The sequence below is a fragment of the Onychomys torridus genome, chromosome 12, assembly GCF_903995425.1.
Source record: "Onychomys torridus chromosome 12, mOncTor1.1, whole genome shotgun sequence".
NCBI lineage: Eukaryota > Metazoa > Chordata > Mammalia > Rodentia > Cricetidae > Onychomys > Onychomys torridus.
In genome coordinates this window covers 69,038,166-69,056,686 of record NC_050454.1, presented here as the reverse complement: position 1 = coordinate 69,056,686, position 18,521 = coordinate 69,038,166, and the positions used below count along the sequence as shown (strand labels likewise).

Genomic DNA, 18,521 nt, shown 5'->3' with positions numbered 1-18,521 from the left:
ACTTGGCTAAGAATCTTCCCCACTGAGCCGGGTGGTGGTGGCACACACCTTTAATCCCAGCACTCGGGAGGCAGAGCCAGGTGGATTTCTGTGAGTTCGAGGCCAGCCTGGTCTACAGAGGGAGCAGGACAGGTACCAAAGCTACACTGAGAAAATCTGCCTCGAAAAACAAAACAAAACAAAAATTCTCCCCTCTCACCATTATAAAAACATTTAGTCTTCGGGGCTGGGCAGGTGGCTCAACACTGGCTGCTCTTCCAAAGGACCTGGGTTCAATTCCCAGCTCTCAACACGGCTCACAAAATATCTGTGACTCCAGTTCCAGGGGGTCCACTGCCCTCTTCTGGTCTCTGCAGGTACTGCGTGCATGTGGTAGGCCGCCATACATGTGGGCAAAACCCCACAAGGCAAATAAAAATAAATCTTTGAAAAGGCCAGTTATCATACTTGCCCTGATCTCTGTCCCATCGTGGCAGCTCTTGGGTCTTTCTCTTAGATGCTCCGCAGAGCACCAGCAACTGTGTTCTAGTAATGCTAGTGTGTGTTTTCCTTTTAAGTGTGTGCCTCTTGGTTCCTGGTTTTTGGTTTCCTCCCTATTGGTTAGCCGCACTTCAAAGGCTTATTTCCTGCGTCAGTGCATATTAAACATAGGGGGCTGAGAGAGAGCACTGCCCAAGTGGATGAACTCGGGGACATGTATGCTCCTGTGTGGTGTGGGATGGAGCTGGGTTGGGCTGAGGCTTATGTGGGAGGGAGATGGGTTACACACAGGAAGCCTGAACACATGCACAAAGTGTACTTCATGTGCATGTGTGCTCGAGCATGCGTGTGTGTGTGTGTGTGTGTGTGTGTGTGTGTGTGTGTGTGTGTAACCGTGAGCACACCTCTTCCCACAGTTAGGTTTCTGAATTCTACTCTCAGATAAAGGAAGCAATTTCTACCTCCCTCGGGAGCCAGGCTTCCTTCACCTCTGGCCCTGTGGTTGAGAGGGCAGCAGAGCCTGCTGCTCATTTCTGGGTGTGGACACTGAAACGCTAATTCTGTTTTCTCTGGAACTGGCTTTCTTGAAAAGGTCAGGAGGAAAACAGGTGTCTGATAGGGGAGGAGCATCAGGAAATGGCCTTCCCAAGACAGACGTAGGAATCTTCTCTCTCTCTGTGTTGCTCCAAACTCTATGCAGACAGACATTGTGCCATTGCTGGAGAAGCACCAAGGCCAGAACCCTCGTCCTCTTGGAAGGGTTGGAACCCATTGGAAGACTGTGTTCTATTAGTCTTTCCTCTCAGAACCACCTTTTCCCTCCCAGTTACCAAGCAGGTGGCTTTGGCACCCTGTGGGCACATGACTTCCACATGACAACCCCCAGGTGCACTGGTTGGGAAATCCACTCCTGACTCCGGCTGCCTCTGGTTCCCTCCGGCTGCCTTCAGCCTCCCTCTGCCTGCAGAGGAACAGGTGTCTGTACTTACATTTTTAATGATCAGTGGGTATCTGGTGACGCGCTGCATAGGTTTCAGGATAAAGCTGGACAGTGGCATCCCTTTGCACCGTGGGTCCATTGCCAGTCTCTGAAAGAGCGGATTTTTTTAAAAATGTGCTTTAGAAATCTGCAAAATCCACAGTCAGTTACATTACATTTGTCATTCAGGACTTCCTGCCCATTACCCATCCCTTTGGATAGTAACTGAGGAGCCTGGAGTTGGAAGGCATGGTCCAGCTGTCATGGTCCAGGCTGATGCCATTTGCAGAGATAGGATGGTGTGGAGGTTTGAAAGAAAATGACCCCCAAAGGACATTAGGAGGAGTGGCCTTGTTGGAGTATGTGTAGTCTTGTTGGAGGGAGTGTGTCACTGTGGAGGTGGGCTTTGAGGTCTCATATATGCTCAAGCCACACCCCGTGAGACAGACCACTTCCTGTTGCCTTTGAGTCAAGATATAGGACTCTGCTCCTTCTCCAGCACCACGTCTGCCTTCACCCCACCATGTCACACCATGATGATAATGGACTAAACCTCTGAAAATGTAAGCCACCCAACGGAATGTTTTCCTTGATAAGAGTTGCCGTGGTCACCACGTCTCTTGACAGTGGTAGAAACCCTAACTAAGACAGATGGGGACCTTCAGATGCGACGTCCACACCCTGCCTCCAGACGCAGTATACCTTCCCTGAGAGGAGATTCTAGCTCCAGAATTTCTTCCAGATGTCTGAAAACCTTTGGGATATCCCAGGGGCCCAGAAAGGTCAATGAGAGTGAAAACCCCACTGAGTGCCGGAGAAGCCAGAAGGACTGCTATAATGATCTAGTTTCTCAGGTGTTTCTAACTCCTGCGCAGGCTTCAAGGAGCTCCAGGCAGGGCCGGATGGTAGAGCCGAGACCTGAGGACTAAGACTCCAGTCTCGGGTGGTCCTGGCAGTGTCTCCTCACCAGTGGCTCTAGGTATCTTTCCTCTTACTGCTTTTGAAAAAAAAGGCATTTATTTATTACCGGTGTGTGTGCATATGCGTGTGTCCCTGTGTGTTTATGTGTGCCTGTGTATGTTTGTGCATGTGTGCACATGTATGTGAAGGGGGTGCACATGGAGGTCAGAGGGCAACTCTGGGGAGCTGGTTCTCACCTACCTTCTGGTGCTGGCACCCAGGTCTTCACTCTTGAGCAAGTGCTCTACCCTGAACCATCTTCCAGCCACCCAACTTCCCACCACTTTGCCAACTCTATCAACCTCTCCAGTGGGCAAGAGTCCTTCTACCACAAAAAAGAGCGCCTTGCCTTCCAGTGATAAAGATGTCTGGCATCCAGTTTAATGCCTTAGACACAAACATCTGGGGTTCTGGCACCCCAAACCATCAGCCCCTGGGTCTGGTGTCAATTTGTGCTCACCATCATTTTGGAAACATAGGAGGCCAAACTCCTATCAAGTGAAGAAGCAGCAGTGAGGACGGGATGGGAGGGCCAGCAAGCCCCCGCCCTGATGCTGGAACAGGGAAGGGCTCATCCTGCCCGTAGCCGGAAGCTGAGCTCTTGGCTGAAGTTACAGCAGCCTGTGGTGCTGGCACCCTGGCATCTACCCTCCATCTTTGCCTCAGCCTTGGCTCACTCCTCACTCTTTTTTCCCACCATGGCTCTCCTCAGAAATGCCTCAGTCACTGGCTCGCATAGCAAAGCACTCGATGCAGAGAAACACCAGAGCAGAGCAAAGAACACTGTGCATATGGAGGCTCTGATCCAGACGTCACCGCAGTGGTACCTCACTGTGACGATTCAGGGAGCAGGATTCCTGAGGTAAGGATGACCCCTGTCCTCCCCACCCCCAAAAAAAGCCTGGGGCACAAAGACTTGCTTCTTATTCAGCAAAAGATACTGGTTTTCTTTTTTCTTTTTCCTGAGAGAGGTAAATGCTGTTTGAGCACCTGCTGTAACTCTGCAGGGACCCACTCTGAGCAACACCAAGACAGAGACCTCTAGCAGCCTCGGCACCACCTCCACAAATGTCCCCTGGTGGCCGTGGCTCTCTAGACCCTGCTAACCCTACAACAGGGCTGTGGCATGTCATACTGGGCCCCACGGACTGCCCAGAGCCCAAGCCCATCGTGACTTCCCACAGGAAAGGAGTTTGGATGGCTGAGCTTGGCACACATGGAGAAAGGAGACCTCAGCTGAGGAACTGTCTCCATCAGATCGGCCTGTGGGACATTTTTAATTGCTAATTGATGTCGAAGGTCTCAGTGCATTCTGGACAGCACAATCCCTCAGAAGGTGGGCCTGGGCTGTGTAAGAAAGGTGGCTGAATTGGAGCCAGAGAGCAAAGCCAGGGAGCTGCGTTCCCCTAAGACCCTCAGTTTCTGCCTCCAGAGCCCCTGCCCTGGTTCCCCTCCATGAAGGACTACAACCTGTCAGCCAAACAAACTCTTTCCTTCCCCTTTGATCAGAGTGTTCTGTCACAGCAGCAGGAAGCAAGCCAACACCAGGGTGCAGGGGCTCTGGGGACCCTGGGTGTTCCCTCTGCACCAAGAGCTGGGAATACTGATGCTAACTGAAGGGCCCCCAGTCTACACAGGCCAAGGAAATGAAATGAAGGAATTAGACAGTCCTCTCAAAATACCACGGACACCTGGAAAGCATATCCCAGAAGATATTTCAAAGCTTCCAAACCTCTCTGTCCAGCTCTCCTGTCCAAGCATACCGCCACTCAAGACTTCCATGCATCCCCAGCGGCCTTCACTGGAGAGATGCTTTCGGACTTTTGATGAACCCCTAACGCATCAAGAGACTTCAGGGTCTCCCTACAGCCCTGGCTTCCTTACTTTGACAAACTCCTTGAAGTCCGGAGCGCCATCAGTCTTCTGCTGGATGAGGGCAGCTCCGTTGAGCTGGCAGCTGCAGAAGCGGATGTAGGGTTGCATGTGTGGCAGCTGGGCACTCAGGATGTCGCCGATCATCTTCACGGGCATCTTCTCTCCGGACATCTTCTTGCGGACTCTCAGGGCTCTGCATGGGAACATGGGAGGTGAGCTGCCCGCCTGCACACTGTCTGACAACACCCCACACTTCCAGGTTGCAGAGGAATGGAATGGGTGTGAGGGTCACAGACCTGAGCGCCACTAAAGCATCTATTTGGGAGGCAAAGGACAGAGAAAGACATGAGTCTAGGATGACAGAGAGGGATCGCCTGGGCGGTTTTCTTCAGCATGGTGGCTGCTTGCTACATCTGTCTTCTTTCTTTAATAACTCAGAGAGGGCCCGCGTGTTGCTGTCCCAGAGCGTGCATTATCTATCGTGAAAGTTTAAGGCTGCTGGTTCAGTCTGAGCATTGTGCCCATTCCCGGGACCCTCAGCTTCTGAGGGAAGTCAACGCCACAGGGGAAGGAGAGACAAACTTTCAAATCCATCGCCACAGACAAAATCTCATCGTGTTTCTCAAAGTTTCCCAAAGTTGGATAAAAACAATCATAGGAAGTACTTCTCCTGCCCAAGGCTCTGTTGATGTGTCTAATTTGAAGCTGAGTAGGTAAATAATCATGAAAACAAAACAAAACAAAACAAAAAAACCCTCAAACAGTTCCTATCCTGAAAGCTGGGAAAATCCACTGAAGGGACAGGGGAGTGTCTGTTCTGGGTCTACCCTCTGCGTGCAGTGTTCAGGGCCACAGCAGCCAGACGGGGTACCCCTCCTTCCAACCCTGAAGTGTGCAGTCTTACCAGCATATGGAAGACGCTCAACTTCTACATGGCAAGGATAACAATATACGGCTGGGACGAGACCACGTGAGGCTGAGTGTTCAACAGCCCTAGTGATGACAGGGGGGTGAATGGGTGGATAGGTGGATGGGTGGGTGGTGGTGTACATGATTTCAACACAAGGCTGGGAGGTGTCCCTGTGAATTCTTGTGAGTACTTTCATGGTCACATTGGAGAAACCTTGAGGTGTGGGCAAAGCTAAGCAATCTCAAAGAGGTTCCAAGTCTCCAACTTTAAAACCTAAGGTCATTTGCTTTTCTTTCTCTCACATTTTTTTTTTCCAGCTGAAGAAATTTTCCTTGTCTTCCAACCAAGGGAACTTGGGAGACAGCAGGTCACATAAGTGATCAACAATCTCCCTTCTAGTGTGCCCACGGGGCAGGTCGGCAATGGCCACCGGGATGGGAGAACAGCAGCTCCGTGTCCTCAGGATGGTCCAAAGGACTGGGGGTGGGGTGGGGGGTGGAGCGTCCTTGAAGAACTCTGCTCAAGCATTAGCCATGGTGACTTTGGAGGTTGAGAAATGACCAACCATGTCACGAACTGCTAAGACCCCTCAGTCTGTAGTTTCCCCGAAAGCAGCTCTTCTGGGAGGATTATACAAGGCTTTCCCTCTCTTCCTCCTCCTTAAATGATGGGGGAAGATGAGGAAAGGTGGGTCTGGGAGGCAAAGCTCCTGCGTTCACAGTCACCATCTCAGGGTGTTGTCTTGGGTCCTGATAACCTAGTCTGTCACCCTGATAGAATCAAGATGTCTAATCAGGAAGCCAGCTTGAAACCATGGCCTGGCTTACCACCTACTAGGCTCAATTGAGAGTCTCTTTCTAGAACGTTCTACCACGTAGGCCAGACATGTGAAGTAGAGGGTGATCCCGTGAGTGAGTTGTCCTAACCACAGCCCCAAGAGTAAGTACTAGGCCCTTTGGTGAGCAGCTAGCTCATAGAAAGATCTGCACAAGAGAGGCCTTGATCCACAGTGGGGAGGGGTCAGCTAAGAACATTCAATTCACAGAGCGTTCACTAACGGCTAATGATACATCCATGGCTCCACTGGATGTCCACAGACTGAGTGGACAGTGACAGTCCTAGCATCTATTAATGCGTCCCACACACTGAACACGTTCTTTTCCAGGCCAGTCATTACCATGGCTCACAGGGGTCAAGGCTGGGCAAGATTGTTACTTACTCTTCTCCCCAATACCGTTACATAGAACCTTCTAGCACTCTGAAAGCTAGCCAGCAGGGATGGAGCTTATAGATTGGTACCAACTTGATTTCTCTGTCCTGTGACTCAGAAATGTATGGTCTTCAGCAACACGGTCTATCATCAAATTCTGGAGGACAACTGTGTGGTACAGTTTTATGCCAACTTGACCCATCTGAGAGGAGGGAGCGTCAATTAAGAAAATGCCTCCATATCATGGGGCTATAGGCAGGCCTGTAGGCCATTTTCTTAATTAGTGATTGATTGGGGAGGGCCCAGCCTATGGTGGGTGGTGCCATCCCTGGGCTGGTGGTCCTGGGTCCTTTAAGGAAGCAGGCTTAGCAGGCCATGAGGAGCAAGTCAGTCAGCAGCTCCCCTCCATGGCCTCTGCATCAGCTCCTGCCTCCAGGTTCCTGACCTGCTTGCGTTCTTGTCCTGACTTCCTTCAGTGATGAGCAGCGATGTGAAGTGTGAGCCAAATAAACCCTTTCCTCCCCAAACGCTTTGGTCATGACTAAGAGAGTCACCTGCCTGAGGCAGCTGCTGTGAACAAGGTTAAAGGAAAAACAAAGGACTTGTGACTCTGGACACTCTTCTAAGGAGGGAGGGAAGAGCTCCGGGAATGCCCTCACAGAGTCTCAGTCTCGGCGCTTACCTGTGAAGGCCAGATGCACTGAGTGTCCTCCTGTACCTCTCTCCAGCTTATTTTTGGGGAGAAGGCCTCTCACTGAAGCTCACTGATTCAGCTAGACTGGCTCACCAGAGAGTCCCAGGGATTCTCCCATCTCTGTTCCCCAGCTCTAGCATTCTAGGTCCATGCTTCCACATCTGGTTTTTCTGTGGGTGTCGGGATAGAGACCACATCCCCCCACTTGCAACATCTCCCTATATGTATGTCTTTAACGGACAATGCTAATGTCTATTTTCAAACCATCCAATCTTCATGTGCAATGCTCGTAGGTTTGGGGATAAATAGCTGTTATTCCCAGGTGGCAGGCAGGCTCCCTCCAAATGCGATGAATACTCAGCCTCTCCCCTGGGCTCAGGGCCCACTCTCTGTACTGAGTGTGAACCAGGAGCATGTGGTGTGAAGGCTTCTGGAATATGAAGGCATAGGCATTGTTGTATGACCTGGGCGTGGTTGGAGCACTCCCACAAAGGCCCGGTGCTGGGAGCTTGGGATAACTTTTTTCCAGGTGGCGGAGCCTTTCACAGGCAGCAGGATCATGGTGCACTACTGTTTGTAACGTGCATTATATTGATAAATTGTCCTGTGTAAACTCCCTGAGAAGTTGACCCGGAAACAAGATTGCCTCCCCCATTTCAGACCTAGGTATGTTTGTCTCAAAGTCTTCCTCAAGACCTCTTGTCTCGGCGTGCGACTGGACCCCTAACTCTGTGGCAGGGAGGGAAGAGACTAGCCAACCAGCCCAAGAATAAACACTGTGCCCTTGAGGAGAGCCAGAAGGTGAACCATCTCCCACAGAGGTCACTACTGTTCATCCCGAGGTCTCAAAGTGCCCGCAGCGGGAGGGGACTCCAGCTGCTGCCTCGGCTTCCTGGTCAGTTTTGCTGGATGTTGTGGGAGTCTGATATGCTCTATCTGTTGTTGGTTCTTGGACTTGGAAGTCTCACCAGAGGGGATGCTCTAGGCAGTATCCAGAACTCAGCACCTGCTTTCATGGGGTTTCATCACCCCAATCTCTCCTTTCTAAGTATCTACCTGCCTCTGGCTCTTTATTCATTTACCTTGGCTTGCTATGTATTTAATAGATTCATTCATTCAAGACCAAAAGTATGGCTGCTGTAAATCACTCTGGACCATGCGGAACATCCTTTGTAGGGCCTCTTAGGACCCTGGTTAATTCCTTTTAGAGAAAGCTGTTATAAAAGAACAAGTCACAGGGCTGGAGAGATGGCTCAGAGGTTAAGAGCACTGGCTGCTCTTCCAGGGGTCCTGAGTTCAATTTCCAGCAACCATATGGTGGCTCACAACCATCTGTAATGAGATCTGGCGCCCTCTTCTGGTATGCATAAATACATTCAGGCAGAACACTGTATACATAATAAATAAATAAATCGAAAGAAAGAAAGAAGGAAGGAAGGAAGGAAGGAAAGAAAGAAAGAAAAAAGAACAAGTCAGACCCCCCAATCTCTGGTTTCCTGGCCTGCCACCTGACCTCTTCCTTATCTGCCCCACCCGTCAGGGTATTACCTGCCTTGAGGCCTTCACCTGAAGGCTGGTGTGCTAAATAAACATTTTTTTCTTCATTCAGGGAGAAGATGGCCTCGGGTTTTTGTTGTTGTTGTTGTTATAGCCACAGAAAAGAGTAATAAAACTGCTCTTTTACAGATGCGGACAGAGCGGCCCAGAGACTGACCGAAAGCCACCCAACCAAAGACATACAGCCAGAAGATAACAGTGAGATGGGAGCCCAAGGGTCGGCCACCCCACCTGTGCACCCAAAGCTTCCACAGCGTGAGCCTAGGTGTGGAGGGAGCAGACGCACGCCACGCTTACTCCTTCACGCCCACTTCTCTACCCTCCGGGCTTCATCCTGCTACAGACCCAGGGGCCTGAAGCTGCTTTACATGGGGGCTGGGTTTAGGACGTGCCAGCTTCCCAGTGACCCCAACAGAATGATCAGGAGTGAACAGGGCTTATGGATAACTGTCTGGAGTGCTCAGTCACAGAGAGGGAGGCTCTTGCTCCCAACCGCCATGTCCTATGCCTTGGGGACCAGAAGTGCTCTCTAGTAAGTGATGTCCTGTGTAAGGCCTTGTGACAAGACATAGATTTGGGGTTCTGATGGTTTTGATTTTGTCTTTAAAGAATTGAGGGAAATCTGCTGGGTGGCGGCGGCGGCGGCGGCGGGGGGCGCACGCCTTTAATCCCAGCACTTGGGAGGCAGAGCCAGGAGGATCTCTGTGAGTTTGAGGCCAGCCTGGTCTACAGATCGAGATCCAGGACAGGCACCAAAACTACATAGAGAAACCCTGTCTCGAGAAAAAACAAAACAAAACAAAAAAAGAATTGAGGGAATCTGTATGGTCTGATTCAATCCTCTAAGTGTGTAGATGGGGAAACTGAGGTCCAAATAGGAGAGGTCTAAACCCAGGTCCCTTAGCTCTGGCCCTGCAGCAGTCTGGCAGGCGAAACAGGTATAAGGTGTAAGTGGCCTGAGACAGCCCAGGCCCCTCCTGAGGTATTCTTGTGTTTGGCAGTACCATTCCACAGCCATCTGCAGCCCAGAGCTTCAAAAGACAGCACTGCTGGGAATCCAGGCCAGAGGTTAGGCCCTGGGGCTAGAACGGCTCCACCCCCACGGATAGAGCCTGCTAACAACCAGGAGCCGGAACTTTCTCAGCCCAGGAAGTCCTGCAACTGTAGTCAGGGCAGGAGCCCGTCCTGCCTCTGCAGTTCCCTCCTCGTGTATTTCCAGAAGGAAAGAGAGAGCACAGAGAGGTGACAGCACTTTGAGAGGCAGTGAGCTGGGGTGGGATGGGGGCAGAAAGAGACACAGGGTGGCTGGCATGCGTGAGGGACAGACGGACAGACCACACAGAGACGCTGGTGCACATGCCATGGAGGTGCAGCGCACATGGCTGGGGTTAGAGAGGAAAAGGCTTACTTCAGCAATTTGATATTACACATAATCAGCTCCTTCCAGTTAACAAAAATCATAGCAACCTCTTTCTCTGTCAGCAGCTCAGACTCCATCAGCGGTTTCTGAAAGATCTACAGGTGTAGAAAACGAAGCCGTTCAGAAAGCAAACGGTTAGCTCAACACACACACACACACACACACACACACACACACACACATGTACACACACAGGTACACATGTACCTGCACACTCAGGTTTGTTTAGCATAAGGGAGAGGACTCAGACTGCACCTTCTCCTGGGGGACAAGTGTTTGACAAGGGGAGCCCAGAGAATGGAGGAGGAAAAGGAGGAGGGGGGGAGGGGGGAGGAGAGGGAGGAGGGGGGAGGGGAGGAGAGGGAGGAGGGGGGAGGGGGAGGAGAGGGAGAAGGAGGACACTTAGCTCCACCAATAGGAAGCCAGGAGGCTGTGGACCAGCATGTTTGTGGGTGGTACTGCCCACTGTGAGGAAGGGGCCCAGCAGGACACGGGAGTTTGAGGATGCCTGTGGAGATGTGTGACCCCTTCTTTACACCCAGACAAGCCACGGGCATTCTGAGGAAAGCAAGTTCAAGGCTAGCACTGCACTTGAAGCAGGTGGTATTGAGGAAGATGCCATCCTCTTCCTGGGCTCTGACAAAGAAACAGGCCCTTTCCAGGCTCTGGGTGGGTGGGTGCATAGCTCATAGCTAATCACAGATCTCGGTGTGGACTCCATGTGACTGAGCCCCTTACCCACAAGGCAGTCCTTAGCATCTGGGGCAGAGGCTCCTCTGAAAGTTCTTTGGACACAGGGACAGTTTGTCTGGATCCTTGGGAGCCTTATTCTGCATGAGTCATTAATCTGATGGTGAACTGGGTAATGTCCACACAGGATGCCACATCTAAGTGGGTGACACTCATACCGTATACACTTTGACCACATACTTAATAGCAGGCAGATGTCTTGAGACAACGCAATTGGGAAACTCTTGTGGGTTAGCATTTTAGCCCAAAACGCCAATAACGTCAAACAGCTGAACACTACCCCTCCTGGATGTGTGGATGGACATCACAGTCTCATGCCATTTGCTAGGGTACAGGCTTACAAACTATCTTTTCACATTGAAGGTGACCCTCAGGTCCAGCTCCGCACACCTACTTCCTGACATGGTGACTCTTCGCTGTGCATGGGTAAAAAGCCACCTTCTTTTAGCAGGTTTATTACAAACTCCGTCACATCCTTTCAGACAGAGTGCCAAGGCCTTCACTGGCTACCCACAAGGGTAGCCCATCCCAGGCCAGCAGACTCACAGAGCCATGAGAGAACATACCTTCATGCTCAGCCATAGTGGTAGATTTTCTCAGGAGTTTATGGGGGCACTAGAAATAACTCAAGAGACTTGTAGCTAGCGGGGATGTCATGTGACTTGAGGGCATCAATCAATTGGTGGCTGACCCCGCAACTTCTCTAATTGGAGCCAAGAGTCCTAAGGCACAGCCCACACAAGCCACTCCATTAGTCATTAGGTTGGGACCTGTGTGCTCTTGGCCTTGGCCCTGGGTGAGAGCTGCTTCTTTGACTCACAGGGTGGCCCTATGGGGAAAAAATGTGATCATCTCCCCTCCCAGGTAAGACCCCTGTGTCATTTGCTACTCAGATATCTCTCACACACCAGAGACTGCCTGCCCCAGGCTCAGAGTCAGAACATAAGCCTCCACCCCTCCAGCCCCCACACACTGCAGGGCCACCCCCTGTCACCCCCAGGCTTCCAGGGCTGCTGGTACCTCTGTGACCAACTGCAGGTCGTTCACATAGTTCTCCTCTGTGACAATGAGTTCGTGGATGTAGCCTTGTCGTTTCCTCTCAGTCGGGGTCAGCATATCTAAGAGGTGCAAGTCTGAACACCCTGGAAGACACAACCATTTAGGAAGACTTTTAATCCAAGGCTGAGGAAACCTGCCGCTCCACAGGGAAGATGCCCGATGTCCTCGTGACTGTGTGTGTGTCTGTGTGTGTGTGGTGGTGGTGGTGGTGGGGGGTGTTGTGGCCTCATCAGCTCCGGGGTATGGGTTGAGTTGTAGAGACTGGGGTAACACAGCCGCAGGCTGAGATCCCTGGGGATCGCCGTCAGTTCTGGAAGCTGAAAAGTAGCGCAGTGCTTTCAGAAGGAACAGTTCTGCCCACACCTCACTTCAGACCTTCCTTTCTCCCTAGAACTGTGAGAGGGAGAGATTCCACCTGTCTCAAGCCACCCAGTTTGTGGTCACAAACATGGGTTGCACACTCATGCTCCATCAGAACCACGGGAAGGGTTAAATGACCTAACGAGTCCGTGCCAGGCCGGTAGCCACCACTGCCTTGAGCGCTCTCTAAAGTTCCAGAATCGGTTTCATGGCGCACCGAAGGAAACCAAGGCTCCGAGAGGTAAACTGTCCCCAGGTCCTTCCCCTCCGCAGTGATAAGGGACAGAGTCCAAGCTCAGATTGGTCCAGAGGCTGTGTGCACTCTGTAAGACCCCATTGTCCACACCAAGCTGCAGGAGGGCATGTGGTTAATCCGAGGCCGGCTTTTAGAGGCTGCGGTAACTGTGCCGAGGCTCCTGGTGGAAAAGGCAGGTGCATCCAGACAGGACTGGGAAGACTCTCCAGGCAAGGTCACCGTAGGGTGACCGTGGGTATCCGTGGGTATCCGTGGAAGATGAGCAGCGAGCCTCCTGCTGAGTGCAGACAGCCTCCACGATGGTCGCACCAGGCCCAGGCTGCCAAAAGGAGTGGCCCCCAAGCTGCCCTGAGACAGGCCAGCCCTCAACTCTGTTCCCTCAGCTTGTTATTTGGAGTTCTGTTCACACGAGGCCTTTGCGGCTTATATGTGCCGCGTATCCCCTGCCTCAGCAACACGCGCTCTCAGTAGCGAGCTGGGCCCGCCTTTTTATACACATGTATACTTCTTTTTATTAGATGGACTTTATTTAGTCACAGAACTTGGATTTGTAAAACACAGGCTCTGAGAGGTGGGAGTGGTGGGTGGGGCTGAGCCCCATTCACTTTCATTTCCCATGCTTCCTACGACTTTCCACAAGGGGGCGCGATAGAACACTGTGCACTGCCCCCTGGGAAAAGTGCCATCTGAGCGTGGTCCCTCCATCGCCTGGCGCCCTTGGCAGAACCCGTAGATGAATGTCCAGAACTTTGCCAAATAGACACTGTGGGGGAGCGGACCAGGGCACTTCGATTTAACAGGCTCTCTGGTGAATCTTCAGGTTTGAGGAGGCGGCCGGGGGCTACCAAGGGCTCCTCGGGGAGTCCAGCGCGGGATTTATCTGGGCTCAGGACTGTTTTTCTGCTCCAGACACGACCTCTTAGGGTGATGCTCCCTCCCCGGGCCAAGGGCCCTCCCCGCAGGCTGTAGCTGCTCTTACTGGGACAGAACAGCCCAGGATAGCCAAGGCGGTGCCAGGAAACCAGCAGGAGCGCAGGAGCGAGCTATCTTTATAGTGACACTCTCCAGGCCTTTCAGTCCTAGACTTTACCCAGCCACTGTGGCTGGCTGAGCTAGACCTTGGAGCTGCAAGGTGAGTGTGACTGCACAGCCTGCAGTTGACTCTGAACTTGGGCCTCCTACTCGGCCACCCAGGTGACTCAGCTCTTCTGCCTGGGGTGCTGTCTTCTAGAAACACCTGGAAGCAAGACCTGAGTGTCCCCAGCAGCTGGCTGAGCACTGCCTTATGGGAAGCTGATGGACTCTTCTTCCCCCTAGATTTCTCTGCTCTTTAGCTTTTCTGGGGGAGTCACCTAGAAAACACTTTGAATTGTGGGGAGGCATATCCAGTCCCTGCCCTATTTTTGCCCGCTGTCCTAAGAGTGAGTCCAAGGACCCAGGACTCAGGCCATCTCTTGTTCAACGGCTGAATGTGGCCCCTGCATTTACGGCTGGGTCTCTCAGGGACACAGTCGCCTGCTTCCAGGGCATTGCTGTCCACAGGGCTGGTAGACTTCTTGCACAGGAAGTGGTTTATGTTCATTCAGCACTGCACTGAAATGTTTGCTGCATAAATACCAGCCGTGGACAGGCAAGTCTCACAAATGTCCCTTTAGGTCACAGTTCCCTTGGAGAGATCTGATGGGTCCTCTGGGCTTGTGCCCAGCAAACCCCTCTGTACTACATGAAACACCCACACACATTTTGCACACAATTTTATTGGCTTCAAAAGCCTGTTTGCAAGCTGGGCATGGTAATACATGCCTTTCATCCCAGCACTTGGAAGGCAGAGGCAGGTGGATCGCTGCGTTTGAGGCCAGCCTGGTCTACAGAGTGAGTTCTAGGACAGCCAGGGCTACCTAGTGAGACCCTGTCTCAACAAAAAACGAAAAACCACCAAACGAACAAAAGAAGAAAACCTGTGTGTGGCTCTCATTCCCTCGTTTGGCAATTTGGTGATCTCCACCACGACTTTGGGACCAGCTGTGCCACATGCTGGGGATTCAGGATGAAAGCAAGATGCTTGTCTTCCACGGGCCTCATCAGACCTTGGGGATTCAATGGTTCAAAACTGGTCTCCTCCTCTACTGAAGAGTTCCCCTGCTGAACATGGCACTACCTCCCAGGCTGTAGCTGAAGGTGGCATTGCTGGTCTGCCCCCTTCTCAGGTGGTGCTGGCCCCCAAGGCTGAAGGTAGTACTGCACCCCCAGGCTGAAAGTGATATTGCTCCCCCAGGCTGAAAGTGGTACTGCACCCCCAGGCTGAAGGTGGTACTGCTCCCCCAGGCTGAAGGTGGTAGTGCTCCCCTAGGCTGAAGGTGGTAGTGCTCCCCTAGGCTGAAGGTGGTACTGCTCCCCTAGGCTGAAGGTGGTAGTGCTCCCCTAGGCTGAAGGTGGTACTGCTCCCCTAGGCTGAAGGTGGTACTGCTCCCCTAGGCTGAAGGTGGTACTGCTCCCCTAGGCTGAAGGTGGTACTGCTCCCCTAGGCTGAAGGTGGTACTGCTCCCCTAGGCTGAAGGTGGTACTGCTCCCCCAGGCTGAAAGTGATAGGTCCCACTAGAAACACCAACTACTTTCTACCACAAGGAAGTGTCACGACCAGAAGACATAAGAATGGCCAAGAAACCAAACTGAGGTCCTGTTGGGAGTGATGCCTGGATTCTTTTGGATTCTAGAAGCTCCTCTGGGTACAAGTTCGGGAGAACAGTGAAAGATACAGGGATGCCTGGCTGAGGGCCAGCTCTGGATGCACTTGAGGGCTATAGGACATCTGGTTCTAGACAGGCCAGCCTTTGTATCTACACACCTACCGCACCCAAGCCAGAACTGAGAGCCCGGGGAAGCTGGTGGACCTGGCTGTTACCTCCGGAATCTCACCCGTGCAAGTCTAAATCCAGCCTTCCTGGAGATGTGGAGTGGACACGCTGGCCTCTGGACCCAGAACACAATCGGCGGCAAAGATTTTGTGAGGAGGTCTGTCTCCACACTACGCAGCAGCCACACTGGCTTGAGGTGGTTTTTTTAGTCACTACACTGACCCATGAAGGTTGAGTCCAGACCCAGAGAACCATGAAAGACTTAAAAAAGGAATTCTAAACCTAAAAATATCCTTCCTTTGGAAAAAATTTAATATTTAGAAAAAGAAGAGGTTTTTACCACTTTAGGGGGTAAAAGGGTGTGGCCTTCTCTCCCTTGGGTACTAAGATACACACAGCAGATCCCCTGGTTTAGAGAAGGATGAGGAGAAAAAATACAGTGAATAATTTTCTAGGGCCGTGGAGCAGGGATGAAGGGTGTCTCAAAACTAAATTTGGTTCACAGCTGAAATAATACTGCAAGAACTCCAAGCAGTTAAAAAACAACCCCCATTAAACCCCACAGAAAATTCCTAATGTAGGCTCCAAAGTTTCTATCATTTCCTTAAATACACTTATGAAAGGGACAGGGCTGTGATATCCTTTTGGAAGGCCCAGAGACTTGGAAAATACCTCATTCCCCAAAGCTCATCGTATCCCCCTCAACTGTCACTCCTATGACAAGTAGAATTGAGGTCCTTTTTAGTATGAACATACATGAGCCCACAGATGTTGTGGAATTTCAAAGGCTACAGAAGTACTTAGTGTGTGTGTGTGTGCGCGCACACACACACACACACACACACACACACACAAATGAAAGAACCTCCTCTCTTCAGTGTACTTTTGAAACCCAAATTAGCTCCCACAACAGGCTAAACATTGACCAAGTAAACAAACAGGCCTGATTTCTGTTATGAAGGAGACAAAAATATATAATAATAAGCTGGTCAATAAATATTAAGTTTCTAGGAAACTGAAGGGACACAGAAGTAAGCAGGTACTGTCCTTGTCCTTAGGGGAGACTCCACAGGAAGTACACACTAAAAATAGCACATAGGAGAGGCAGGCATGGGAGATGGTCCCATTGGTGAAGTGTTGGCCTTGCTTGGACCTGAGTTTGAGCCTTAAAACATACATTAAAAAGCCAGGCATGGTGGTACACACGTGAAATCCCAGCACTTGTGGAGGGGCACAGAAATGAGCAGATTCATAGGGTTCCCTGGACAACCTGCCTGGCTTAGCACTGACAAGCCCAGGGTGTCCCCAAGATACACTGTCTCAAAAAACTAAGGTGCCTAGCTCCCGAGGAACGGTACTTGAGGTTGGCTGCTGGGTGTCATGTACTCGTATCTCTACACTCACACACAACGAAGAATAGGGCCAGCCAACAGTGCTGTAAAAACAGCTAGGTAAATACCTATGGGAGATACAGGTAGTAGAAACGGCCATGTTATAGGGGTAGTAATACCAGAACAGAACCGTGCCAGGAGAGTGATGTGGAAGCCTGGATGATGGTTTTCATCTCAAGGGAAAGACAGCATGCCGTGTCTAGGAACATTCAGCCCAGACCCCTTTACTAGGTGAGTCTGTGTCGGCCAAATATGGTCATCGGATGCCTGGAGTCCCTGTCTGTGCTACAGGTAGTCGCTAGGGTGGACCTGTATGTGGGAAGTCGGGATTCTCCAAGACTGGAGTCTCTCTTGACATTTGAGCTGCCTCTTTCCTGCCCCCACCGGGCTGCACTTGCTCCTTCTAGGGTACAGATTCTCTTATGAACCAGTCAACATGCCTGGCAGAGTGGCGTGTGGGGTAGCCTGTCCTGGAAGGGAAGCAGATGAAGCCCTGGTTGTTATCTCTGGTTTTGTCTCTGCACCACAGCTGCTGTGGGACTCCTTCCTGCCCCCAGTGAACTTCCTGCTAGAAGGCAGCATCTGTGCTTGGAACCGGGGTCAATGATGAGTGAGTCATCTGGGTCCTTGTCTTCTGGAGGCCCGGGCATTCTAGACTGGCCTCTGCCCTTGCTGACTCACAGATGCCTCTGGAAGGGCATGGCTGTGAGCTGTCATCAGTCCCCAGGACAGGACAGCTGCAAATTCTCAGAATGTGGTTTTGATTTTGGTAGTGAGAGACCTGTGGTGGGAGATTGAAGATGCCGCCAATGGCACCAGGGACCCCTGTGCACTGAGCTCAAGTATCCCATTCTGGCCTGTTTTAGGGGACTGTGAGTTGTGTAGCTGGGTCCCTCTAGGAGTGTCCATTCAGCTTCCCCACTCAGTTACAAACCCAGAAGCTCAAAAAACAAAACAACAATTAAAAAAAAAAAAAAACCACCACACAGTCTCTAAATCAGCTCCATCTTCTTCCAAGAAGGGCCATCTGGTCTACCTGGCTTGCCAGGCAGTTTAATGAGCATGGAGAAGTGGTAGAAATGGAGTTCCTCCTGCTCTGCAGTGACTATGAATGTGGTGAGCAGCATATCATTCCGGCTTTCTGTCTGATGCCGGATTCCTGGCACAGGTACCACACAGCCCTTTATAGTCTGCATTTTTTCCCTTCATTCTTGGCTGCATCTGTGTCTCCACACATGCTTGCTAGCTCTCTGAGCACCTACTTTTGATGTGCCCTACCCTGCAGGATTTTAGGCTTCCTTAGCAACAGCTTCAAATAAACCCTTCAGGTATGCAAGGCAGATGAAAACGTTCGAGCAGCATTGTGGGACATTTGAGGAAGGAGGCAGTAGCTTTGAGCACAGAGGTCTGGGAAGATTTTGAAAAGGAGGAAGTGGAGTTGGACTTTGTTATGAATGACCTGTTCCACAATGTACAGACACTATCTTGTGGAGATATGGGACTTCAGGGGTGACTAGGGGTGATTATCTACATGAATAAAGAAATGCTGTTATCTACAGGGTTGGATCCAGTTATAAACATGTAGCAGACATCCTGCTCTCTTGAGTGTGTCCTTCTGGAACAGGGTGATGCATGAGGGAGGCTCCACCAGATGAACCCCTGATCTCGGACTTCTCAGCCTCAAGAACAATGAGAGGAAAAATATTTATAATTTAGTCACCCTTGGGTATTTTGTTACAGTCCCCTGCACTAAGACATCATGGAC

At 51.3% G+C, this 18,521-nt stretch overlaps 1 protein-coding gene across 7 annotated transcripts in view; it reads right to left on the bottom strand.

The window, feature by feature from the left end:
• Positions 1 to 18,521, bottom strand: part of Itsn1 (intersectin 1) — a 184,238-nt gene that overhangs the window by 12,948 nt on the left and 152,769 nt on the right. For all 7 annotated transcript variants that reach the window (XM_036204123.1, XM_036204122.1, XM_036204127.1 and 4 more), the window contains 4 exons: positions 11,856 to 11,977; positions 10,074 to 10,180; positions 4,304 to 4,487; positions 1,470 to 1,568 (listed from right to left, as the gene is read on the bottom strand). In XM_036204123.1, the coding sequence (XP_036060016.1) occupies positions 1,470 to 1,568; positions 4,304 to 4,487; positions 10,074 to 10,180; positions 11,856 to 11,977 (512 nt within the window). The remainder of the gene's footprint in view (positions 1 to 1,469; positions 1,569 to 4,303; positions 4,488 to 10,073; positions 10,181 to 11,855; positions 11,978 to 18,521) is intronic.